Source organism: Bubalus kerabau, chromosome 17 (genome assembly GCF_029407905.1).
Source record: "Bubalus kerabau isolate K-KA32 ecotype Philippines breed swamp buffalo chromosome 17, PCC_UOA_SB_1v2, whole genome shotgun sequence".
Lineage (NCBI taxonomy): Eukaryota > Metazoa > Chordata > Mammalia > Artiodactyla > Bovidae > Bubalus > Bubalus kerabau.
Window position 1 is genome coordinate 53,197,052 of NC_073640.1, and position 23,901 is coordinate 53,220,952.

At 54.1% G+C, this 23,901-nt stretch overlaps 4 protein-coding genes and 1 long non-coding RNA gene across 9 annotated transcripts; 3 read left to right on the plus strand and 2 right to left on the minus strand.

Moving 5' to 3' along the window:
• Window positions 1–105: 105 nt before the first annotated feature.
• Window positions 106–3,862, minus strand: LOC129632353 (uncharacterized). Its single transcript, XR_008704477.1, has 2 exons — window positions 3,722–3,862; window positions 106–250 (listed from the first exon to the last, which is right to left on the minus strand). It is a non-coding gene; the product is annotated as an uncharacterized LOC129632353 (long non-coding RNA).
• Window positions 578–3,097, plus strand: MIA (MIA SH3 domain containing). Its single transcript, XM_055553876.1, has 4 exons — window positions 578–1,842; window positions 1,952–2,085; window positions 2,558–2,668; window positions 2,987–3,097. The coding sequence occupies exons 1-4, from the start codon at window positions 1,716–1,718 to the stop codon at window positions 3,008–3,010; spliced, it is 396 nt and encodes a 131-aa protein (XP_055409851.1). The 5' UTR covers window positions 578–1,715; the 3' UTR covers window positions 3,011–3,097.
• Window positions 3,743–13,317, plus strand: RAB4B (RAB4B, member RAS oncogene family). Of its 3 annotated transcripts, XM_055553872.1 has the most exons (8): window positions 3,743–3,951; window positions 5,173–5,253; window positions 5,518–5,632; window positions 7,166–7,228; window positions 7,311–7,465; window positions 9,613–9,708; window positions 9,799–9,929; window positions 12,903–13,317. In XM_055553872.1, the coding sequence occupies exons 1-7, from the start codon at window positions 3,936–3,938 to the stop codon at window positions 9,912–9,914; spliced, it is 642 nt and encodes a 213-aa protein (XP_055409847.1). In that variant the 5' UTR covers window positions 3,743–3,935; the 3' UTR covers window positions 9,915–9,929; window positions 12,903–13,317. The 3 variants fall into 3 exon arrangements, with proteins under 3 accessions (XP_055409847.1, XP_055409849.1, XP_055409848.1); XM_055553874.1 differs by lacking the exon at window positions 5,518–5,632 and having other exon boundaries at window positions 3,745–3,951; XM_055553873.1 differs by lacking the exons at window positions 3,743–3,951; window positions 5,518–5,632 and adding an exon at window positions 4,422–4,606.
• On the minus strand, window positions 8,904–9,413 carry LOC129632351 (60S ribosomal protein L26). The gene has a single exon (XM_055553875.1). The coding sequence runs from the start codon at window positions 9,369–9,371 to the stop codon at window positions 8,934–8,936; it is 438 nt and encodes a 145-aa protein (XP_055409850.1). The 5' UTR covers window positions 9,372–9,413; the 3' UTR covers window positions 8,904–8,933.
• A 1,421-nt stretch (window positions 13,318–14,738) lies between the features above and the next one.
• Window positions 14,739–23,795, plus strand: EGLN2 (egl-9 family hypoxia inducible factor 2). Of its 3 annotated transcripts, XM_055552218.1 has the most exons (6): window positions 14,739–14,836; window positions 15,916–16,970; window positions 21,920–22,039; window positions 22,482–22,618; window positions 22,799–22,866; window positions 23,165–23,795. In XM_055552218.1, exons 2-6 carry the CDS (start codon window positions 16,152–16,154, stop codon window positions 23,218–23,220), a joined length of 1,200 nt encoding a protein of 399 aa, XP_055408193.1. In that variant the 5' UTR covers window positions 14,739–14,836; window positions 15,916–16,151; the 3' UTR covers window positions 23,221–23,795. The 3 variants fall into 3 exon arrangements, with proteins under 3 accessions (XP_055408193.1, XP_055408191.1, XP_055408192.1); XM_055552216.1 differs by lacking the exon at window positions 22,799–22,866; XM_055552217.1 differs by lacking the exon at window positions 22,799–22,866 and having other exon boundaries at window positions 14,764–14,886.
• Window positions 23,796–23,901: the final 106 nt, after the last annotated feature.

Here is a 23,901-nt window from a genome sequence, read left to right on the forward strand (position 1 = left end):
ATATATATAGCTTAAAACCCTTTCTCACACCATATAGATAGGAAAATGAGATCCCTTGCCAGAAATAGAAAATTACCACAAAAATAAAAACAATGAGGCACAGTGTTAAATTCTCCCTGGATGTCTTTTCCTGTGTCAAGGCTCTGAGCCCCAGCTTGCACCTACTCTGCTCTCTCCATTAAAGAGGAACGACAGTGTTGGAATCGCTGAAGATTTATGGTACCACATGCACGCTTCCTCCTTGTAGGATCTGAAAGATGGAAGCGGGAGGGTGATTGTCATCTTCACTACATAAAGTTATTGCAGACAGCACCTGGGAACATGGGGTCTCTGGACAGCCCCCCCCAACTCCCATGATAGACAACTGATGTCCCCACTCTGAGCTTTATTTTCTTTCTGAGCTGTGCACCCCATCTGACTTAGCAAGCACTCAGTAAATTCCACAGATAACTTGCCAAGTACCTAATACACACCAAGTACTGTTGTGGCATAGGATATGCAGTAGTGAATGAAATGGACAAGCTAATTTCAGGTGCTGAGTTCTGATAGGAATAGAACTGACATAATGGGGTGATGGGGTGGTGGAGCTGGGGAACAGTAACGGGTGATCAAGGGGAAGCCTCTGGGAGGTGACATGGATAGAGCTATGTGATGCTTGCATAGTACTTGGTGCTGGGTGTTGCATGTGTGGAGATGGCTTAGGCCTAGTCTTTGACCAGGAGGAATCCTTCCCCACCCCAAGCCTGTGTGTGTCCATCTTCTTCCCCTAAAACTAAAGTTTGGACTTGCTGGCTAGAGGTGAGAATACCTGAGGAACGAGATGGGTCTTCAGGCAAGTGAATCTCTGAAGTGTGGTTTTAGGTAGGAGACTTGAGTTCACATCCTCTGGCCACTGTTTCATTCTGGCCTTGGGCAACTGACAGCTCCAAGCCCAGTAGTGATGGGTATGGGCCTGCAGCCAGATCTAGCCTCTCCGCTTACACTAACCTTGGACAAGTTCCTTAAGGCTCTGTGCTTCCATTTCTACCTAAAATGGGATTATGACGGTCCCCCTTCAAGTTGATGCAGGGTATGCATTTGAGCTAATTAAACAAAAATGTGCATGGTGAATTCTTTACTAAATGACTAGTATCCCAGATGAGAAAGGTGAGGCTCTGAGAGTAGTTTAGCACAGTCAGGAAGTGGTTTCTGAGAAGAAATAGTGATTGTGGTTGGACATCGCCTAGCCTAAGGCCCAACATATAATATTCACTCCGTACTTGAGAGCTGGGGCTATTTCTGGCAATCAAAGGGCTGCCTTGTTCTGCCCCTCAGCACAGGAAATTCCAAGGTGGTTTTTCCATACTGGCTCCTCTTGTTCTGTCTCTGGGGACACAGCCGACGGGCCTAGGTGTCCAAGCCAACTCAGAAAAGATGGAATTGAATTTTTTAACCTGCCTGTCTGGGCCCCTCTGTTGAGGGGGGTGACTTGTTACTTGGAGTGGCCTGGGCTGCCTTGGGCTTCTCTGGATATTTCCTTGTGCTGGCAACCCTCACCCTGTCCTTGAAATGGTTCTGCCTGGGTAGCAGCCTCTAGGTGGTGTGGGCAAAATCTGGGACTGGTTTAAGGAGGGGACCAGACCCAGAACACAGGTTTCCTTATGCTACTGCCGAGGGAGGGCAGGAGGAAACTGGAGACCCCATTCCTGCCTTAGCCACTGTCTTGCTCAGAGTCCATGATGGCTTGGTCCTTGGTGTTTCTCGGTGTCGTCTTGCTGTCTGCCTTCCCAGGGCCTAGTGCCGGGGGCCGCCCCATGCCCAAGCTGGCTGACCGGAAGATGTGTGCCGATGAGGAATGCAGCCGTGAGCCTTAGGGGTCCGGGGGGGGGGCGGGGGGGAGGGCAGTGTGGAGGGCTTGGGTTGCTAGCCTGTGTGGAGGGTGCCTTCACTCCCTTCTATATTCCTTCTCCAGACCCCATCTCCATGGCCGTGGCCCTTCAGGACTACGTGGCCCCTGACTGCCGTTTCTTGACCATACACCAGGGCCAAGTGGTGTATGTCTTCTCCAAGCTCAAGGGCCGAGGGCGGCTCTTCTGGGGAGGCAGTGTGAGTCTTGGGAGAACAGAGGAGGAAAGGGTAGAGAGCTGGGGTGGGAGCGTACCCTACTTTTTTGCCTACAGGGCAAATCTGAGGGAGTGAACTGAAATAGAGTCGGCAGGGGGTGGCTGCTGTGATCCACTCTTTTTCTTTCTTTAGCAATTATTCGGGCATGTCCTGTAGTGCCAAATTGCTATAGACACCGAAGGTATGATAAAGAATGACGCTTTTATTCTAATGGAAGGAGACAAGCCATCAAAATACCAACTCGTGTGCTGCTTTAAGAATTAGTATAAAGAGACTGGGTGACTAATTCACATGGGGTGGTCAGGGAGGACTTTCCAGCAGGCGACTTTAAGCTGAGATTGGACTGACAAGGATGGAGCCAGCTAAGTGATCAGGGAAGAGCAAGTGTGCACAGGACTTGAGCAGAAATGAGCTTGCCACGTTCCCAGACCCCGGCTTTTAACTCCTTCCCCAGGTTCAGGGAGATTACTATGGAGATGGAGCTGCTCGCCTGGGCTATTTCCCCAGTAGCATCGTACGTGAAGACCAGACCCTGAAACCTGCCAAAACCGATGTGAAGACAGATGTGAGTATCTTGGGGGCTGGCAGGAATCTGGAGGGAGGACCTTTGGGTTGCAATGACAGGCGAAGATGCTCCTAACCTCGGCTCCCTGGCAGCCTAGCTGCGTGCGCTGGAACAGACTCACTGCCTTTTCTTATCTGAAAGATGAGTGATTTATAAATCCTAGTTTGAGAGCTGCAGAGTTGAGGGCTCCAGGCTAATTTGCATAGCACTTGTGCAGCCAGACCTGGTCCCTGAAGCTGCAGCATTTGCTAAAACCACTAATCCTTTGTGGTGTGACCACTGGTTTTCTCCCCACTGTTTCCCCTTTCTCTTTTTCAGATATGGGATTTCTACTGCCAGTGAGCTCAGTCTATGCTGTCAGTGCTGTTGTTTCTCCCCGACTTTATGCAAATACATCAGCCAAGTGCAAACTGGGTGTCTGTGGTCTTTGTGGTGGGGATCTAGAAAAAAATGTTTCCCCCAGGTTTCTGAATCTAGCCAATCAACCCACCAACTGTGGTGACAAAAGTGGTTGCTAGGCAGAGTTTCATGGACTGAACGCTCCAAGCTCGGTCGAGTTCGGCTCCTAAGCTTAGCTATTACAGACAAATCAGAGGATGGAATAACTGAACAGCCAAATTGGGGGATTATAGTGTCTCTCTAGACCAATAGGAGAACTATTGAACTGTTGGGAATGAGCCAATGGGACCATGAGGAAGACAAATCACAGAACAGAGGTTTTCTGGGTTCTCTTGGAAGATTTTCCTTAAAGGGAGGTAGGAAGTTAATTTGCGTGTACATCCCAGTTTTCATCCTTCCTGCCTTTGAGATCAGTACTCCCAACTCAAGGTAGTTCCTCTTCCAGGCTCTGTCAATCTTACACTTATCCCCTTCTTTGCATCCGTATCCCCGCCCCCAAGTCCGCTCCTACCCAATCTGGAATCCACTCTGCCCCTGGGCTCCTGACCAAATCCGTTTCTGAGCTGGGCGAAGCATCTGTGGCATCACCAATCGCTCGTCTTGGTCCCTCCTGCTCCTCTCACCACCAATCCACGCCTTTGTCCCGCCCCTTACCTGCCGAGTCCTCCAATCCCGGCCTTGGGGAAGCGTTCCCTAGTATCCCGCAGCGTTAGCGGGTCGCGCCGGAGGGGGCTGGAGGCGGAAGTGGCGGCGCCGGCCCCGGGAGTAGGAAGGAGCCGGGGCTGCACCCCGAGCAGAGCGGCTGCCAGCCGAGGAGCAGGCGCGGCCGTGTCGCCATTTTGCGGCCCTAAGCGGCCGCGACCAAGTCATGGCTGAGACCTACGGTGAGGGTGGTGGGCGGACGCTGAGTCTGGGGTCTAGGCCCAGGAAGGATGCGGCCTGTGTATGGGGCGGGGCCTTATATGTCAGGGGGCGGGGCCTGGTATTATGGGGCAGAGCCTAGAGGATGCTGGGAGGGGTTTAGTGGGTCTAAGGCTGAGCTTAGTTAATTTGGGCGGAGCCTGAGGGTCTAGGGTGTGGGCGAAATCTGGGGCGGGATTTGAGGAATGCAGTGAGGATGGGTCACGGTAGACCTTGAAGGAAAGGATGATCCTTACTGTGTCTGGGCGGAGCCTGAGTGGATGGGGCGGAGCTGACTGTGAATGGCAAGGATCGAGCTTGATGGGCTGGGGGATACTGAAGGGATGCTCTGGACCCTGGGATTACCCTGGGAGAGGGCCGGAATGCGGTTGCGGGAGAGTTGTTCTTTAACTAGGGGGTGGGACTAGCGTCAAGGGGTGGGGCTTAAGCTTGAGACTAGCTGTAGTGCTTCAGACTGCGGAAGGGAAGGAGAGACAGAGTTGGAAAATCCGGATGTATGGATGGGTAGAAAGTGGGAGAACAGGGTGCAGTAGAAAGAACAATGGATTAGGAGTCAGAGGGAGCTGCATTCATTCAACGAACAGAGAAAAGCCGAGGGAATAATGCAAAGACACTGAGGTAGGAAACAGCTTGTCATCTTCACGGAGTTAGACTGCAGGCCAGAGGCTGGAGTGCAGTGAATGAATCAGAAAGTGGTAGGAAGCGAAGTTGTGGGGCGGGGTGGGGGGGTTGGGGGGGTGGAGCAAGGACAAAATTGTAGTCCTTGATAAAATGGTTTTCAAGAGGCTTTAGCAAAGTAATAGTTACTTGGGACTCTGGAGCCAGTTGGTCTGGGTTTGAATCCCAGCTGTACCTAGCAGTGGGATCTTGGGCAAGTCAGTTAACCTTTCAAGACCTCCGTTTTCTCATCTGGAAAATGGGGATAATTATTAGTATACCTCCCTCACAGAGCTTTCTTGAGGATTAAGTGAATTGTTGATGTAAGTAAAGACCTTTACTTCTGCTGGGTATGTGGTAAGCACTCGGCAAGAATTATCTGTAATGGTTGTTACCCACAGTTCTGTATCTGCTTGTGTCTGTTGTGTCTGTTTCTCTCCCTGTAATTGTGATGTTCTCCTTGTTTCCATCTTTCCATGTCTTTCTCTCCGAATGGGTTTTTCTTGAATTTGGCTCCATCCGCTCAGACTTCCTCTTCAAATTCCTGGTGATTGGCAGTGCAGGAACAGGCAAATCATGTCTCCTTCATCAGTTCATTGAGAATAAATGTGAGTTTCTGGGAGTGGTTCTGGGTGCACTAAACCATGGACAGGGCCATGGTGGGGGCAAGTAGGCAGCTGTTGGGCAGGGGTGGGGCTGGCCTTAGGTACAACTTCATTGCTGGCTGCCAGGTCCTTGCTTTGGTATACACTCTTTGCGAGGTCCTCCTTGAGCCTCAGTCTACCCAGCAATGAGAATGGGTTTGCAAAGGCCTCGGAGGACAGGGAATCCTCTGAGCGCCCTCCTGTCTCTTCTCTCCCTCCCACTCCCAGTCAAACAGGACTCCAACCACACAATTGGCGTGGAGTTTGGATCTCGGGTGGTCAACGTGGGTGGGAAGACCGTGAAGCTACAGATTTGGGACACAGCTGGCCAGGAGCGGTTTCGGTAGGTGGGCTGGGCTCCCAGTGAGAAAGCGTGGGGGATAGGGGAGGAGACAGGAGGGAAAGAGGCATGCAGAGTTACCTGGAAACATAATGACGGGAGCAAGGACCCCCTGAGGGTGGGCAAGGTAGAGAGAGAGAGAGCAAGAGAGACTGTGATGAGCAGGTTCATGTAGTCAAAGAAAGAAGGTGTCTTGAAGAGAGGGTGGCAGACAGACAAAACGAGATTGAGAAGGAAGCATGATTAAGAGTGAGAGGGCCAGGGAGGGATGACCGACCCTAGCGAGACCCTGTGGGATAGACCCATGTGGCTGGAAGGATGGAGACTTGTTCCCAGGGAGCAATAAGGCCTGGAGAGGAGGAGATGCTTGGGGTGGGGCAAGGAGCAGAGAGTAACTGAAAATGACTGAAACAGAAAAGGAAAGTTGAGAGGTACAGACACTCAGGAAGGCAGAAAAAGAGACAGACTGAGAGAGAAGGCAAGATTAGGATGCTCAGAGGTGAGAGACAAAGACAGGGAGAATGGGACAGGTGTGGCCAGAGAGATGGAAAAATGGATGTTTTGGGGGACAGGGCAATGTGGAGGGCTCAGCACACAGTATGTCTTCAGGAAATGTCTGCAGAAAAGGTGATAGACACATGGAAACCCTGAGTGAGAAATAGCCAGCAGAGAGAAACGAGGACTCCAGCTTCTGGGAAAGGGTGGTCCCTGGTCAGCACTGAGTAGCTGCTGAGTTAATATTCATGTGAGAGTTCATTGTGTGAGCTGCCCAGAGACAGAGAGAGGATGGAGGAGAGAGAGGTGTGCCACTGCGCCAAGATGGCAGTAAGTGCTCTGTAAATGGTTGTGGTGTGATTGCACGAATTCCAGAGGGATCCAGCCTGGCGACACAGTGAGAAGCAGACAGTTAACCACCCTGGGAAAGGGCCCCTCCCCCTGCCCCAAACAGCAGGAGAGGGCCAAACGGATGTAGTTGCATAGTGCTTGGCCAGGACTGGGCAAAGAGGGGATGACAGAAAATGTTGAATGAATGGGAAAGGATGAATGAAAGGGAAAGGATGACAGAGCCAGAGCAACAGAGATGGAGAGAAACAGAGAGTTAAAGATACATACACATACAAGAGACAGAACAGTACATACTAAGGAAGAGATGCAGAAAGACAGGGACACAGAGAGAGTCAAAAGGAGGGAGAGGGAATTCCCTGGTGGCCCAGTGGTTAGGATTGGCACTTTCACTGTCGAGGTCTCCAGGTTCCATCCCTGGTCGGGGAACTAAGATCCTACAAGCCACACAGTGTGGCCAAAGACAAACAAGTGGTAGGGAGAGATTGTGACAGAGGCAGGCAGCCAAGATAGATTGAGGGAAGTAGGCTACCAGTGGGAGAAACTGTAGTGAGACGCAGACCATGGCCAGGTTTAGGAGGAGGGGCCAGCAGTACACAGGGGCCTCCAAACCACCAGTCTCTTTCTGCAGAGGGGGGCAGTCTTGGGGCAGACCCCAGCCTTGGGGGTGACTGAGTCCCCCTGGCCCCACAGGTCGGTGACACGGAGTTATTACCGAGGGGCAGCTGGAGCCCTGCTGGTATATGACATCACCAGGTGGGTGCACGGAGCGGGCGGGGTGGGGCCCGGGCTGCCCCTGCCGCTGCACCTGCCTCCCTCCTGGCTCCCTTTTCCATAGCCGGGAGACCTACAACTCACTGGCTGCCTGGCTGACGGATGCACGCACACTGGCCAGCCCCAACATCGTGGTCATTCTCTGTGGCAACAAGAAGGACCTGGATCCGGAGCGTGAGGTCACTTTCCTGGAGGCCTCCCGCTTTGCCCAGGAGAACGGTGAGGGCTAGGTGGCGGATCAGTGGGGCAGGGGACCAGCAGAGGGATGAGGGGCATTCAGGGGGAGCCTGTGAGAGCCCCCTAGCTCTCTGTGGCTCTGCCCAGCAGGGCAGTGTGCAACTTTAGAGGTCTGCGTTCAAATCTGGTTGTTGGCCATGTGCGGGCTATATGACCACTCTGTTTCCCCATCTGGAAAAATGGGTCCCCCCCTCCCCGGACCACCTCCCTTAACTATTGCACACTCTGCTTCACAGATGGTTAAAGGGAGGTGGTCCAGGGGAATTCTTGGCACGGCTTGGACGAATGGGTGCTTCATGAATGTTGGCTGCTAAGGAGGTTTCAGCCACCATGGGGAGGCAGCATAGAATATTGGTGTAACGTGGGGACTGCAAACTCTGATGGCCATAGGGGAGGCACATTTTGTGAATAAGGGAGAAGGGGCAGGGGAGACCCTCAGGTTAGCAGGCACTGACATTAGGGGAATGGACAAGACTGATAGCCACATTGAAAGGTATGCAAGTACATTATCATTAAAAAGACCACACATAGCAAATGTTGGCGAGGATTTAGAGGAAATAAACCCCTGGTATGCTGTTGTTTGGAATGTACACTGGTGCAGCCACTTTTGAAAACAGTATGGCAGCTTCTAAGAAAACTAAAATTGAACTGCCACGTGACACAGCAATCCCACTCTTAGGTATGTATCTTTAAAAAAACAAAAAACGGATTCAAAAAGATACCCCAATGCTCATAGCAGTATTGCTTATAATTGCCAAGATATGGAAGCAACCTCAGTGTCTATCAATGGATTAATGGAATACTATTCAGCCATAAAAAAGAATGAAATAATACCATTTGCAGCAACATAGATGGACTTGGAAGGAATTACTAAGTGAAGTAAGTCAGAGAAAGATAAAATATTGTTTGGTATCACTTATATGTGAAATCCAGAAAATAAACTAGTGACTACAACAAGAGGTATGCAGGTCTAAACTCATTTGAAAACATTGTGTTGGCCCACGTCTGCTGACTTAGGGTCTGTCCATGTTCCTTCTTTTTTGTAACCTCTAGGTTTAGAGGATTTGCTATCAGAAAGATGTGGGTTTGAATGCTGGCTCTGACTTACTGTGAGGCCTTGTCCCATGGCTCATGGGTGGACTATGAATGGGGCCTGTGCTAGATGGTGCTGGGGACACAGTGATGAAAACAGCCTTGAGCCCAGCTCTCATGGTCTCACAGCCCAGGGCAGAGGGAGGAGGACCATTTCCAGAGAGTGACAGCCTCCCGCTTTGCCCAGAGGTCAGGGCTGGGAAGGGGGAGGCGAACGGGTCAATGAGAGCCCAGGGGAGGCACCTGATTCATCCTGGGAAGTTAGGAGGACTTCCTGAAGGAGGAGATAGGAGCTGAGTTCTTTTTTTTTTTTTTTTCATTTTAACAGTTTTTAATGAAAGCTGTAGACATGATGACTTTATTCTTGCATCTTCTCAATTGTTTCTTCCTTATATTTGCCCTTTTCCTTTCCTACTTGGCGAGATTTGGCTTTACGTTCGAGGATCTTTTTGCGGTCTTTGTCCAGTTTTAGTCTGGTGATAACCACCTTGCTGGGGTGAATGCCCACATGGACAGTTGTGCCATTAGCCTTCTCCCGCTGCACTCGTTCAATGTAGATGACGTATTTCTTCCTGTAAACCTGGACTACTTTGCCAATTTGCTGCCCTTTGTAGTGCCCTCGTACAACCTGAACTTCATCATCCTTTCGGATGGGCATGGATCGAACGTTGTACTTCTGTCTTAGCTCTTTAGAAAGAGGAGAAGACATAATTTTCCTGCGAATGTGGGAAGGCGCATTGAAATGCCTTTTTCGATTCTTGCTTCGGTCAGAAGTCACAAAGGGATTGAACTTCATTTTGGCCGCTAGCGCTTCAGCGATGGCCACAGAAGGGAAGAGATCTCAGGAGCTGAGTTCTGAGAAGAGCTCAGTGGGTACCTAGGGAAGGGGGCTTTCATGGCAGGGAAACACATGTACGGAGGCCCGAAGTGAAGGCTTGAGGGACAGAATGAGAGGTAGCAGGTCAGAGTCTGAGTGGAGGTTGGGGACTGACTGAGGCCCTGACTGTCTTGAGTGTCTGTCCCCCTGCCCCCTCCAGAGCTAATGTTCCTGGAAACAAGTGCTCTCACCGGTGAGAATGTGGAGGAAGCATTCCTGAAGTGTGCCCGCACCATTCTGAACAAGATCGACTCAGGTGAGACTCCCAACTGACCGGACTGGGAGTGGAAGGAGAGCCCAGAGGTTTCCAGGGACTGGTCCTGACCTCTCCCTTCCCTCCCCACAGGTGAACTGGACCCTGAAAGGATGGGCTCCGGCATTCAGTACGGTGATGCCTCCCTTCGCCAGTTGCGGCAGCCTCGGAGTGCCCAGGCCGTGGCCCCTCAGCCCTGTGGCTGCTGAGACCTGCAGAGTCAGGTGGGATTCTGGGGACCTGGGAGCTGCAGGGCTGGTCTCCCAGCAATGGGGAGGACAGAGCAAAGACAGCGACATAGAACAGGAGACACAACCAGGAAAAAGGGCCATCTTCCCAGACACGGGAGATCCACCCATTCTTCCCATCCCACTGCCAGCTCTCTGCCCTGCATCTCCGACCCTTCCATTCATAATTCCTCAAATGTCTGTTGAGCACCTACTATGCGCCAGACCCTGTTCACAGCATGGGGGATAACAGCAATGGGGAAAACAGACAAGAATGCCTGCCTTCATGGAAGAGACAGACAATAAACAAGACCCAGGAGCAAACTGTATAACAGCCAGAGATAAAAGCTATAGAGAAGAATCAAGGAGGGTGGGGAGGTGGAGGAGTGGATGGTCAAATGGGATGATGAGGGGAGGGCTCACTGAGAAGGTGACATTTGAGCAAAGGTTGTGTGGGGACCTGGGGAAGTGTTATAAGGGGAAAGAAGAGCCAGTGCAAAGGTCCTGAGGTAGAGTCCTCCCTCCCCTGGGTGAGGAAGTCAAGGCCACTCCAGTGTGGCTGCAGTGGAGTGAGTGGATGTGTGTGTGTATGTGAGTGTGTTGGGGGGTAGGTGAGCAGAAGATGAGGTTGGGGTGGAGGAAGCAGATTGGTGAAGGCCTCGTGGGCCACGGGGAAGGCTCTGGCTTATACAAGCAGAGAAGGGACAGGATCTGATTCAGGTGTTCATAGGGCCCCTCTGGCTGCAAACAGACAGACTGTGGAGGGGTGGGGGAGGGTGGGCAGGGGTGGTTGCTCAGTGAAGTGAAGAGGCTACTGCAAAGTCAAGACTGTGGTGGACAGGACCAGGGTGGGGGCAGAGGAGGGGATGAAAGGTGAGTTAGGTTAGATCATCTTTGCCTCCAGGCGTGTCCCCTCTTGATGTAATCACTGGGTCTTCCTAAAGCACAAATCTGCTTCTTTCCCTCTGTTCTTCTGGTAACCTCCCCCGCCTCCTCCAGGAAGCCTTGCTTGTTCTCCTATGCTTGGTCCAAAGTCCTTGGCAGGCTTGACAGACTTGGTCCCATCCTCACCTCTTTGTGGGTGACTACGTCTTGACAGTTCTTGTCTCTCTGCTTCAAACCCACTCGCCACCCCCACCCCCCCCCCCAACCCCGTCCCACCCAGCCATTGGCAGCTCCAGGATGGCCTTGGAGCAAAGTGGTTAGACCTTGGACACAGGTACTTTGAGAGCAGGGCCAACATAATTTCCAGATGAATGGATTTGAGAGAGATGAGTCAAGGGTGAGCTCTTGGGGCGGGGCTCCTTTCCTTCCAGGCCTCTGCATCAGCAGCGCCTCTCCTACCTCCCTTCTCAGGCCAACTCCCATTCATCATCAGGTCTCTGCTAAAATGTCTCTTCCCAAAAGGGGTCACTCTCTCTAGATGGGCAGTCTCACAACTGCCCCTCCTTTTTATTATTTCCTTTTTTTGGCTGTGCTGAATGGCTTGTGGGATCATAGTCCTCCAACCAAGGATGGAACTCTCGCCCTCAGCAGTGAAAGCGCAGAGTCCTAACCACTGGACCACCAGGGAAGCCCCTGTCCCTCCTTTTTAAAGTGTTCAACTCTGTCCCCTCCATCATTATTTATGGTGTTTGTCTCCCCCATCTGAGAAGGTGACAAATCACAGACTCCAGAGCTGGGCTGCCTGCACTTATACTCCGACTCTCACTGCAGAGTTGCGTGACTGTTGGCAAATTATTTAACGTCTCTGGGTCTTGGTTTCCTCATCTGTAAGTGGGGCTAATAATAGTACCTACCTCAAGTGAGTGTTGAGAAGATTAATTAAGTCAAGTCATGTAAAGTGCTAACAAGGCCTGACAGTCAGTAAACTAAGACTCAATAAACTAAAGACTGTTTATTATTTTTTTTTCTTATCCAATTTAAGGACTCTGGGCTGTGTAGAAACAGATGGGTGTGTACTCTTCACCTTAGGACATAATTTGAGTCTGTTTCAGGGTTTTCTCAGTGAATCAAATCTAATAAGAGTGCATTTTCAAACTGTTGATTGCACTCTACAGGAGAAAATACACTTTGTATGTTGTTCTAATGCAGTCACACACATAGAAAACTAAAACACAGATTTTCTTCATACTAATATTCTTAAAACAGAGGTGAAATTCACATAAATTTAGCTATTTTAAAGTGTACAATTCAGTGGCATTTAGTACACTCACAAGGTTATGAAACCATCACCTCTGTCTCATTTCAAAGCAATTTCATCATTCTAAAAGGAAACCCCATACCCATTAAACATTCATTCACTCTCTGTTCCCCCTCCAGCTTCTGACCTACACCCACTTGCTTTCTATGTCTATGGACCAACATTATTATGTATGAAGCACTCTGGTATTTTTTATTTTATTCTATTTCAATGAAAAATTGCTCAAGGCCCACCAAACTGATTTCCCACCCCACTAATGCAGTTGTGCACACTGGAATCACCTGGAGAGCTTTAAAAGCTACTGATGCCTGGGCTTTACCCCAGAGATTCTGAAGTGATCTGGGTATTTCTAGAAGCTCGCAGGTAATGCTGTCTTCAGATAATCACAAAGCAAGAACCGATTGCCAAATACATCTCTGACTTGGGAAACACTGGAATGAGACCTAGAGTTGAGGTGGTCCAGGAACATAGAGGAACACAGAGATACAAAGGTGGGGACACAGAATGTAGACACCGAGACACCCCTCTACAGACTCAAGGAGACAGCTTTCTGAGGCAAATACATGGGGGAATGCGGGTGCCCTCAGAGTGAGAGCCGCATATTACCTGCAGACAAGAAACAGAAAGTCAGAAAATTTAGTAGGTTAGGGAGAAAAAGTATAGACAGAAGGGCACAGATAGGAGGGCAGGAAGATACCCAGAAAGGAGACAAAGCTGCAGCTGGCAGACTTGAGATCCCCCCCGTTCACCGCACACTTTTCTTGCAGCTCACCTGCTCTCCAGGACCAGCCCTGTCCTTCCGTCTGGGGCCTAGACACAGGCCCTGGGAGGCCGAGCCCCTCACCTGCCCTCGCCCCAGAGAAGCTGCCCTGCCACCGGTCTCCCTTCCCTGGCCTGGTGGGGCCTGGCTGAGGGGCAAGACTGAGCCATGGGGGAAGGGGGATTCTCTCCGTGCCTGCTGCTGCTTCCTCTGTCTTGGCTAACCCCTGTTTTCCCTGAACCCCTAACTCCTCTTTGAGCATACTCAGAGAGTTCACAAAGCCTGAGACCAGGGCCATTTGGCCTCAGCATCCCTTGCCCTGCCATTGCGAGTACGTGTTATTTATTACCTGGAGGCCTGTCCTGTTCCAATGCCCCCCCCCCCCCCCATAAAGCATTGTTTACACCTGTGTCATAGCCTCTGTCATTTTGGGGTGGTGGGGAGGGAAGGGAGGCAGATGAGGTACCTGATTATGTTTGGAGTCCATGTTTTAGGGTTGGACATGGTGTGGGGGTCCACCATGACTCGATGGCTCAGGTGTCTGTTGTAGAGGAATTTTGCCCACATATGTAATACGAAAGTCCCTCTGTTTGTGATGGGTGTGATGGGATCTGTAGGAATGGGTGCCACTTGTGTGTGTGTGACACTTTGCTTGTGAGTGCTCTGTGCCCTTGGTGATTGTGTCTACAAGGGTGGTGTTGTTTGGGACACCGAGGCTAGGGAATGAGAATTCAGGCCATGGGTGAGCCCTGGGTCTGCCCAGTGGGTGATACTTATGCATTTCTGATGCCTGAGTCTGAGGCAGTGTCTAGTTAGTGCTTGACTGTACATATGTGCCCCTGAGATCTGTGTGTGTTTTGGTGTGTATTTGACTCTGTTGACACACCTGTGTGTGACCATGAACCCTGTGTGTGCCCCTGAAGACTGTGTGGTCTTTTGTACTACCCTAACCCCCATGCATAGTTAAGATCAGTGTGTTACCTCCTGTGTCCAGGTGGACCGCTGACACCTGCACGGGCTCTGCCAGGGACTGGTGCCACCCACTGAGGACACTCCCAATGGCTCTCCCTCCCCTTGGCCCTGTTCAGCCTGGGGGCTGGCGGAGGGGGTGGGGCATTTTAAATGACCTAATCTGCATTTTATCCCCCTAGGTCAGGTCGTCCAGACTGTTCAAAAGACTCTTGAGATAGTCATGCAAATGTCTTCTCTGGCTTTCCTAGCTGGTTTTATTCGGACTCCACACAGTTGTCCCGAAGGGGCAGGGCAGAGCGGATCAGAATCTGCACATCCCTTCTAGTCCTCTCTCCCTTCTCTCAAGGACGTTCCGCTTTTTTCTTCTCCTTTATAAAATGTCCCTATGTAAATTACTTGCTGTCGTGCAAATTTATATACATTTCCTAACTATTTGCCCAGACGCTTCTCAGTCCTAATCTTGGGCTGTGAGAAGGAGGAGCTGTCCATGTTAATAACATCCATGATCTACATGCCACTCCCAGACCCCCGCTACTCATCCTCCCGCAGCGTTCTCCGCTCCAAGGAGACGGGCCTGCCTGTCTATGTAAATAGGCTAATTTACATGCCCCTCCCACTCGCTTGGCACCGTAGACGAGCCCCCCCTCTCCCCCGCCCTATCCGGCCCTTGCTAACTGCGTTCCTCCTCTCGCACAGAAGGGGCGGGGCGGAGGGCGCCCAGAAGCCCGGCGTCACCGTCGGATCCATTTATTTCCTTTTTCTCCTGGGAGAGGGTATTCGGAACTCCGTCGCCCCGCCCCGCGCGGCTCGCGCCTGCGCCTGTTCGTCTCCTCTGCCCGGACGCGGTCACGTGTCCACCGGGCGAGGCGGGGGCGGGGCGTCGCGGGTGGTGGGGGCGGGGTATGGCGCGCTGTGCGGCGCAGGGCGGCTGGCACAAACGGCGGCGCCGGGGCCGGAGGAAAAAGCTCGGTGAGGAGAGCCCGGGAAGGGAAGAGAACGAGGCGGAAAAGGAGTTGGAGGTCGGGCACCGGCGCGAGCCGGGCGCCGTGTGGGGGGCGCGCGCCCGGCACCGTGGCGGAGCGCCGCGACCCCGGGGAGGGGAGGGGAGGGGAGGGGAGGTGGGGGTGGGGCGTGGGGGAGGGAGCGCGCGCCGGGCACGTCGAGCGCCGGCCGTTGGGGGTGTTGGGGTGGGAGCCGGGGGCGCGCGTCGGGCGGGGGGGGAGGGGAGGGGACGCGGGGTCCCAGCGGTCCCTAGGCCTTGCCTTCGTGTCCTGCTGCGCCCCGAGGGGCCTCAGGGCCCGCACCGAAGGGACTTGGGAGGGGGGCTCTTTTTTCCCCCCTCGTCCTGTCCCCGAGTGCGTGAACCCTCCTCCACCCTTCCCTCTGTCGCCGTGGACCCTGCTCCCACGACTCCCTTCCGTCTGTCCGTCTCAGGACCTCCCTTCCGTCTGGGTGTGTGTCAGCCCCTAACGGGCTTTCCTCCTGTTGGGCTCAGGTCGATCTCCACCCGGTTCTGCCCGGCTGTCTCAGGCCCACTCTCTCTCCTCTTCTCCGCTCTGTTATTTTTTCTGTTTCGGGACCCTCCCCCTCCCACCTCCAGTTTGCACTGTCTGTAGATCCCCACCTTCCTTCTGTGTTTTCCAGGCTGATCCGCCCCCCTCCTCCCAGTCCTCCCCGTTTGTTTCTAACTTCTAGTTCCCCACTCCGCCACCCTTTTCTACTAAGAGTCCCCTCCTTTACTTTTTTGTTTGTGGGTCTGTGTCTGAGGATGTATCTCACCCGTAGCCCCCACTGCAGTCCTCTGACTGTGGGTCACCTACCCAGCCTTACTTCTCCAGCTGTCCCGTTTATTGCCCCTTGTCTCTTCGTGAGTCCCCCTAGTCCCAGAGTCTCCGCCGCCCCCACCCCCCCTCCCGCCATGACCTCAGGTTTTGGGGTCTTTGTAGCTAAGTCTGTCTTGCTCTCTGCTGCCCCTACCACTGCCCCTACTGCCCTCCAGTGCACTTGCCTGTGTAGCTCTTCTCACCTTCCATTTTTTTTCTCTCCAGCCACTGTGACAGGTCCCTTCCCAAGCCCCTAGGGACAGCAGAGGACTTGGGGACCAGCGAGCACCCCCAGGGCGAGAGAAAAGCCTCTACCACCTGCCCTGCCTCATCCTGCCCCACGCCAGGCCCAGCCGCCCCAGCCCCCGGCTGCATCAAGTGGAGGAGGAGGAGGTGGAGGAGGGTGGCACCATGGGCCTGGGCCGTGCCCTCCATGCCCGGGGGATGAAGACACTGCTGCCATGGACAGCCCGTGCCAGCCCCAGCCCTTGAGTCAGGCTCTCCCTCAGTTGCCGGGTTCGGTGTCAGAGCCCTTGGAGCCTAGCCGGGCCAGGATGGGGGTGGAGAGTTACCTGCCCTGTCCCCTGCTGTCCTACCACCGTCCAGGAGTGCCCACTGAGGCCTCGGCGGGGAGTGGGACCCCCAGAGCCACAGCTACTTCCACCACAGGCAGCCCCCTGCGGGAGGGCTTCGGTGCCCAGGATGGCGGCGAGCTGCGGCCGCTGCAGAGTGAGGGTGCTGCGGCACTGGTCACCAAGGGGTGCCAGCGGCTGGCAGCCCAGGGCGCCCGGCCCGAGGCCCCCAAACGGAAATGGGCAGAGGATGGTGGGGATGCCCCCGCACCCAGCAAGCGGCCCTGGGCCAGGCAGGAGAACCAGGAGGCGGAGGGGGAGGGCTGCAGCAGTGGCAGTGGCGAGGCCAGCGCTGGGCTGAGGGAGGAGGTGCTGCCCGCGGCGCCCGAGCGCCTGGCCCTGGACTACATTGTGCCCTGCATGCGGTACTATGGCATCTGCGTCAAGGACAGCTTTCTGGGGGCGACCCTGGGTGGCCAAGTGCTGGCGGAGGTAGAGGCCCTGAAGCGGGGCGGGCGCCTGCGAGACGGGCAGCTTGTGAGCCAGCGGGCTATCCCGCCACGCAGCATCCGTGGGGACCAGATTGCCTGGGTGGAAGGCCATGAGCCAGGCTGTCAAAGCATCGGTGCCCTCATGGCCCATGTGGATGCCGTCATCCGCCATTGTGCTGGGAGGCTGGGCAGCTACGTCATCAATGGGCGCACCAAGGTGAGGCCGTAGGGACCTGCTATGAGGGGTGGTGGGACGGGGCCCCCAGGCACTTGGACGCCTGTTCTGAGTATCATTGGGTTTGGGGACAGGCTTCTGGGGTCACAAAAGAATTTAGGCAGCCCTGGTGCAGGGAGTGTCAGAGCTCACTGTGGGCTCTTGTGCCCAGTGGGCCTTAGTTTGTGCACCTGCAAGCTGTGGGTTTGGCCCACAGTCACCACGATTCTTGACCTTGCCGGGGATTCTCTCAAAGACCCTGAAGACCCGCATCTGTGTCTGAGCCCTGGTGGGGTCAGCAGCCCCATGATCTCTGTTCATGGGCCTTAGAGCAAGCAGACAAGGTTTGTGTCTCTGTCTGCCCGTCTTGTGTTCTTCCTGTTCCCTTATTTTTTCATCCATCCAAGTGTATCTAGGCCATCCTGTCCACTGTGCGTTTCTTGTCTGTCTAGTCTGTCTCCCAGGTAGGAACCGGGAGGGGTGGGTGGCAGTGGTGAGGCCCGTGCCAGGCTGAGGGAAGATGCCCAGCACACCTGGTGCTGGGCCGCACCGCACCCTGTATGCCGTACTGTGACGTCTGCTTCACGCTGGCTTCCCAGGGGTGGCCGTGCGCTGGCTCAGGTGGAGGTCACGACCCCATTCCGCCCATCCTGCCCCATCCTAGTCCGTGTCCTCCATCTTCTCTGTTCTGTCTGTCCCTCACTTCATCCCTGTCTGGCTCTGGTCTGTTTCCTTGATCTTCTGCCTTTGGGTCTTCTCTTGACCCCCTTTTTTTGTTTTAGAGTAGTAATTAATCTTTTTTTTTTTCTTTTAATCTGCTCAAAACCAAACCCTGTCTTTAGAAAAATGCTCATTTGATTGGAGTTTCTGGGCAGTCATCAGGGCCTTCTGGGCTTCCAGCTGCCCATTCAGGAATCTGGGGTCAGGATCCCTGCACAAGACAATAGTCCATAGGCCCTTTCAGCCTGCCAGCACATTACTTGTCTTTCATGGAGGGGTGTGAGGGCCCTGGCCTGGAGTTCATGGTTGGTGGTGGTTGGGCAAGGCTCTGTAGGGAGTGCCCGCTGCCCTGCACCAGTGATGCCTGGATGATGGCAAAGGCCGTGCTCTGCTCTCCAGGCATGAGGCTGTGCTCCTGGCGTCCCCGCCCTCTTCCCTCAGATCTCATCTTGGGTTCTGCCTCTGTGCAGCTTTTCTCTCAGGCAGGAACTGGCTCAGGGACCAGGGCTCCCCCCAGGCTGAAGCCATGCTGGCCTCCCCACCCCAGCTGGAATTTGTCCCATTTTGCTCTCCCTCCTGTTACCTTGGTAGTGGAGAGCCAGAGGCAGCCCTCAGGGGCAGGAGGTCAGTGGGAATCTCCTAACCACAGGGTGCCCAGCACCTTCTCCCCAGGGTCACCCATCCTTACAGGAGGGGGGTTAGGGGGAGACCACAAGAACTGAATAGCCCAAGGCGGGATACTTCTCTGAACCTCAGTTTGCTTATCACAGGATAGGAAAACCAGGTTAACTGCCTAGCTAGTCTGTGGCCACTTTAGGAAGGAAAGGAGAATACATGAATCTCCTCTCCTTCAGTGCCTTGGATGTGGTTGGAAACAGGGCCCTGGAGGGGGTGGGTGGCTGGGGGTTGAGACTTTTTTAGCCCTAGGAGGTAAGAACAAGCCTGGCTGGACTGAGAAGGGAGGGGAGGAGCCGACCCAACCACTGGAGTTCCTCTCTGACTCTCCCCTGCCCCAGTGAGGCAGCAACTTCAGCTTCCTCACCTTCAGAGGGCAACATCTGGGTTCTGCCCCAGGCTCTGGAGTAAGATGGGGTGAGGTGCTGAGATGTGGTGGCGCCAGTGGTGGTGGGGGCTCAGGTCACCAGCGTGGCTGCGGCCAATCACAGCCTGCCTCTCGGTGCTTCCTGAACTCGGCTCCTGTGTTCCTCTGCCTTCCTCCTCTCCCTGGTTCCTCTGCTCAGTTGACTGGCAGGTGGGAGGGATTTGATTTTCACTGGCTTCAAGGACTACCATAGGGGTCCCAGGGAGGCCCCTTTAAGACCAGTTTGGAGGTGGGGCCTGCTGTTGGCTCAGTCCTGGGATTCTGACTTGGTGTGGGGTGGGTACTGTGTGTGTGTGTGCTTTGTGGGGCTCTTGGCATGTTGATTCTAGCTGTCCCTTATCCTAGCTGCCCCTTCCCGGAGATGGAAGTGTAAAGAACACGTTTCCATATTACTCTGCTTGTCCCTTTCCCTTGTGGGCATGGGAAGTAGATGCTTCTCAGGCCAGAGGATGCTTACCCCACCCCCCACTCCCAGGTGAGTATCTGTGGGGGGAAGGGTGGGGCCTTAAAGGGCTTGTTTCTGTGTCTAGCCTGACACAGGAGTCCTGCTTCGTGAAAGACTACAGTGCGTGTCCCTGCCTGCACGTGGGAAGTCCTGTGAGGGGGCATGGGCAGGACACATGGAGGCCCCGAGGCCCAGAAGAAGAGTGCTTTCAGTCAGCAGCTCCCTTCTTGGCCCTAGGGAGCCTGGCCTGGCCCTGGGGGCCAGTGCTGGGTAAACAAGTGCCTGTGCCGATTTCACTTTCAGGGGGATGGCAGGGGAAGTGAGCCCAGGTGCCTTCAGTTAGAGGACTCCAGGTGCTCCTGGTCCCAAGACCTGACTAACAAGGGGGGCCAGTGGAAGAGTGTTCCCGGCAGGTGCAGAAGCCTGGGGGTGAGCTCAGCCTGGTCAGGGAAGAGTCAGGAGGACTGCGAGGTCGGAGGTAGTTAGGAGGCTGTGGTCAGGAATTTGTGTTCTCTGGGGATGCAGTGAAGAACTTGAAGGGATTTGAGCTGTGGTGAGGGGGAGTAAAGGGTCTCTGTCAGTTGTGTGGGGAAAGAGGTTTCAGCCCTGGAACCCTTTGCCCACCCCATCCTCAAACAAAATTGGCAAACTCTCGGCTTGGATTCTCACTGGGGAGGGTTTGCCTGTCCCTAATCAGTGACCCACTGGTTCCAGGCCACCCCCTATTCTGGCCATAGCCAGGGATCCTTTCCTTTCTGTGAACTATTTGCTCCCTGCACTGACCCGTCAGCAGGGAGTGAGCGGTACAAAGAAAGTTCTTTGGAACCTGGGGCTGTGGGGGCCAGGACCTTGCCCTCATGTTGCCAGAGAGAAAGGCACCCCACTGGGTAGCCAAGGTGGTGGCAGTTGTCCTGGCCTCTTGCCCGGGGCAGGTGCTGTGGTGGACCAGGTGCACACGTTTAACACAGAGCAGTTTACTCTCCGCGCTGGGGTGAGCCCCGGGGAATAAGCTGGGAGGAGGCCGAGGGGTTGAGTCAGCCTGGCCTGCCATGGAGTGCCTGGCAAGCCTCCTGGTTTTGGCAGCAGATGCCGATCTTTTCGATTGGGAATGTTTACCCCAGGGCTGTGGCAGATGGCCATGGCCCCCAGGTGTAGCTGAGCATTATGGGGAGCAGGGGCCAGCGGAGTCTGTCCTGGCATCAGTGTGGGTCGAGGGGTCAACATAGAGGGTCCCCAGATGGGGAGCTTCATGCCAGTGTTCCCTCCTTCACCTTGTCCAGCCTTCCCAGTGGCTGTGGGCAGAGGACAGGAAAGGGACCTTTCCAATTTCAGCCTGTGCTTTAATTGTCATGTGTCAGGCACTGTGCCGGGTGCTTTCCAGACATTTATGTCTCATTCAGCAAGCTATGAAGTAGTTGTTACGCTCCATTTCAGGGATGAGGAGCCTGAAACAGAGTTCAGTCCCCTGCCCAGCATACAGCTCTTGAGGCCGCAGTGAGACTTGAACCCAGGGGTTAGCTCTGCGGGAACACTGGGCCTTTAACTCACACCACACCTGTCATTTTGTGGCTACAGGCCCGGAGTGGCCAGGCCCAGAGCTCAGCATGGCTAGGGCTGGCTTGGGCAGCGGCAGCAGTCAAGGAGAGAAGGGGGAACCCTGTTGCTAGACCTCTCCATATAGAAACCATGGCCTGGGATGAGGCGTAACTCTTAGGTCTGTGGGGGTCAGGAGCCTCCAAAGTTATATTCTCGGAGGGGTTCATGCTACTGCTGTGAACAGGAGGTGTTATCCCCGTTTGACAGATGAGGCATTTGAGGCCCGTTCAGGTGATGAGACTGTCCAAGGCTACTTGACAGGTTATCCTTGGAGTTGTGATTAGATCTCAGGTTCTAGTCATGTTACAGGTTTTGGAATTGTTCACGTGTAGGAGACTATCTAGCAGATACTCTTTGTCGTTATGATCAGTGCTTCTCAACATTGTGCAAATTAGAGTTACCTGGGAACCTTGAAAAATTCGAGGCTGCACCTGAGGCCAAGTACTTCAGAACCTCTGAGGTGGGCCTGGGCATCAGTGTCCCAGGTCATTCCAACTCGACAGCTCTGGGAGAGAACTCACGTGGGGCTTTGAGGCCACATCCCTGTATACCAGAAAACATTTAAATAACATTTAAATTGGTTTTATTCTACTGAAATATTTGAGGTTGGGATTGGGTTATCTTAAAAAAACCAAACCCTCGGTCACTGAGCTGCGTCTTGGTTCCACACTCGGCGCATGTGTATGCTGTTCAGTTGCCAAGTTGTGTCCGACCTTTTGTGACCCCATGGACTGCAGCTTGCCAGGTTTCTCTGTTCTTCAGTGTCTCAAGTTTGCTCAAATTCATGTCCATCAAGTCAGTAGTGTTATCTAACCATCTCAAACTCTGTGCCCCCTTCTCCTTTTGCCTTCAATCTTTGTGTGCCTCGTGTGTGTGGGAAGTGGGCTCTTGGGGCCAGGAGCTGAGGTTTCTTGTGGATAGAGGCTTGGCTAAAAAGGAACGTCTGGGTGCTGGAACCCTTGGAGCCCCTAGGACCCTTGAGGAGAGGTGAGGGGCTGAAAGGGGTGAGAAAGAGGAGGTAATGGCTGGCTTGCTCAAAAGTCCCTGCTTGCTAGCCTCAATAAACCCTATCTCCATCATCTCTGCCAGGCCATGGTGGCATGTTACCCAGGAAACGGGCTGGGGTACGTGAGACACGTTGACAATCCCCATGGCGACGGGCGCTGCATCACTTGTATCTATTACCTGAATCAGAACTGGGATGTCAAGGTAGGATGGTGGGGTGGGGTGGCATTCATCCACAGTCTTTTCCTCTCCCCGCTGAGCTGCTCGTATGGTCCCGGTCCTCTTCTCAACCCACTGGGGGGCGGTGTAATCTTTTAGGGGCCCTTCCTGGAAATGGCACCTCCTCTCCAGCCGACTGTGTGGTGGTGGCTCCTGGTGTTGGGGAATGGTGCAGTCTGCCCAGCCCCCAGCCTAAGGCGCACTTCCCCCGCCCCATTTCCTGTCGTCTTTAGTAGCTTCCTGCCTGTTTCTATGGTGATGCAGACCCTGGGTTGTCATTCATTTTCAGAGTCTGAGTGGTGGGAGGGAGTGATCTGTGCAGTTACTATGCCCCCTGGTGGGCCCTTGTGGGTTGGCTGTGCAAGGGGAGGCGGGGCTCCAGGCAGTGCTGGCCAGCCTCCTGCCTCATCCTCTGGCCCGCCCTCAGGTGCATGGCGGCCTGCTGCAGATATTCCCTGAGGGCCGGCCCGTGGTAGCCAACATTGAGCCCCTCTTCGACCGGCTGCTCATTTTCTGGTCTGATCGGCGGAACCCCCATGAGGTGAAACCAGCCTATGCCACCAGGTACGATCCATATTTCTGGGGATGTGCCCAGCTATTCTGTCTGTGCTAGCAGTCTTGTCAGACCCCTGGAGTGACTAGGAAGTGACGGGATGCCAAGAGCGGGGCGGCTGGGGGGTTGGAGATAGTGGGTGGAATTAAGTGTGATCTCTAATGGCCCTCTGGGGCTGCTCTGGTCCCCAGGTACGCCATCACTGTCTGGTATTTTGATGCCAAGGAGCGAGCAGCAGCCAAAGACAAGTATCAGCTAGGTACCTGCTTCCCAAATGGTGACCCCCGCCTCTTAAGTCCTTCTGTTCCATGTACTTCTTTAGGCCTCAAGCTGTCTCATCAATCTCTGATGAATCTCATCATCTCTTGATGAATCTCAAGTCACTGAACCTTGCAGCTCATTTTTCCCCATCTTTGCCTACCTTCCCTAGACAGTTGACTCACCTGGTGTCCCCAGCATGAGCCCCATCTCTTCTGATGCTGTCCCGATGTTCCCAGTTTTCCTTGGCCTCTGTTCCTTCCCCGATGACTCAATCCCCTGCCCCTCTTCCTCCCTAGCATCAGGACAGAAAGGTGTCCAAGTGCCCGTGTCACAGCCAACTACGCCCACCTAGTGGCCAGTCCCAGAGCTGCATGGACAGACAGCCTGCCCTGGCTTCAGGAGAGCCCTGGGCCCCGGTGCTGCCAGTCTCGGTGCCTGCTCCTTCCCCGCCACCACCACTGCTTCTGACTTTGCCTCCGTCCTGCCTGGTGTGGAGGGCTCTGTCCATTGCTGAAGACCAAGGAGGAGGAGAGACCTCTACTGCCCTGGGATGGGGGCGGGGGTTGTGACCCAGACAGGAGCCAGTGTTGGGGCCTTCCGTTACTGGAGCTGGGGGCCTGTGTCCTGCCCTGTCTGGTCATGCCCCTCTCAGGTTTGGAGAGCTGGAAGGAGGCATCGCCACCTCCCACCAGGACACAGGATCTGGGGTTGGGGTGAGTCATGGCCTCTTGCTGGCAAAGGTTTGTGGGGGAATATCCCCAAGTCTCCCACTCCTCCAGCCTGGAATGTGAAGTGACTCCCCAACCCCTGTCACCATGGCACCTTTTGGACTAGGCTGCCACTGCTTGGGCAGGATAAAGGTGCTGGGAGGAGCATGGGTGTGCAAGTCCTATCAGCCAAGAAATAAAAGTTTACCTCAGAGCTGCATACATCTGACTCTCTTACTCCCTCTTTTTGAGAAGAGTCTTCCATCTGCGGTTCAGGCCTTTATTGACCGAAGAGGGTAAGGAGGTCTGAGAGCCAGTGAGCTGAG

What these genes read in the sequence shown, in the direction of transcription:
- EGLN2 (XM_055552216.1), top strand. Translation starts at nt 16,152, where the DNA reads ATGGACAGCCCGTGCCAGCCCCAGCCCTTGAGTCAGGCTCTCCCTCAG. An exon ending in TCATCAATGGGCGCACCAAG is followed by an intron (nt 16,971 to 21,919) that starts GTGAGGCCGTAG and finishes CATCTCTGCCAG; the next exon opens with GCCATGGTGGCATGTTACCC. An exon ending in AAACCAGCCTATGCCACCAG is followed by an intron (nt 22,619 to 23,164) that starts GTACGATCCATA and finishes CTTCCTCCCTAG; the next exon opens with CATCAGGACAGAAAGGTGTC.
- LOC129632351 (XM_055553875.1), bottom strand. Translation starts at nt 9,371, where the DNA reads ATGAAGTTCAATCCCTTTGTGACTTCTGACCGAAGCAAGAATCGAAAA.
- MIA (XM_055553876.1), top strand. Translation starts at nt 1,716, where the DNA reads ATGATGGCTTGGTCCTTGGTGTTTCTCGGTGTCGTCTTGCTGTCTGCC. An exon ending in TGCCGATGAGGAATGCAGCC is followed by an intron (nt 1,843 to 1,951) that starts GTGAGCCTTAGG and finishes TTCCTTCTCCAG; the next exon opens with ACCCCATCTCCATGGCCGTG. An exon ending in GGCTCTTCTGGGGAGGCAGT is followed by an intron (nt 2,086 to 2,557) that starts GTGAGTCTTGGG and finishes CTCCTTCCCCAG; the next exon opens with GTTCAGGGAGATTACTATGG.
- RAB4B (XM_055553872.1), top strand. An exon ending in GCTGGCCAGGAGCGGTTTCG is followed by an intron (nt 5,633 to 7,165) that starts GTAGGTGGGCTG and finishes CTGGCCCCACAG; the next exon opens with GTCGGTGACACGGAGTTATT. An exon ending in CTGGTATATGACATCACCAG is followed by an intron (nt 7,229 to 7,310) that starts GTGGGTGCACGG and finishes CCTTTTCCATAG; the next exon opens with CCGGGAGACCTACAACTCAC.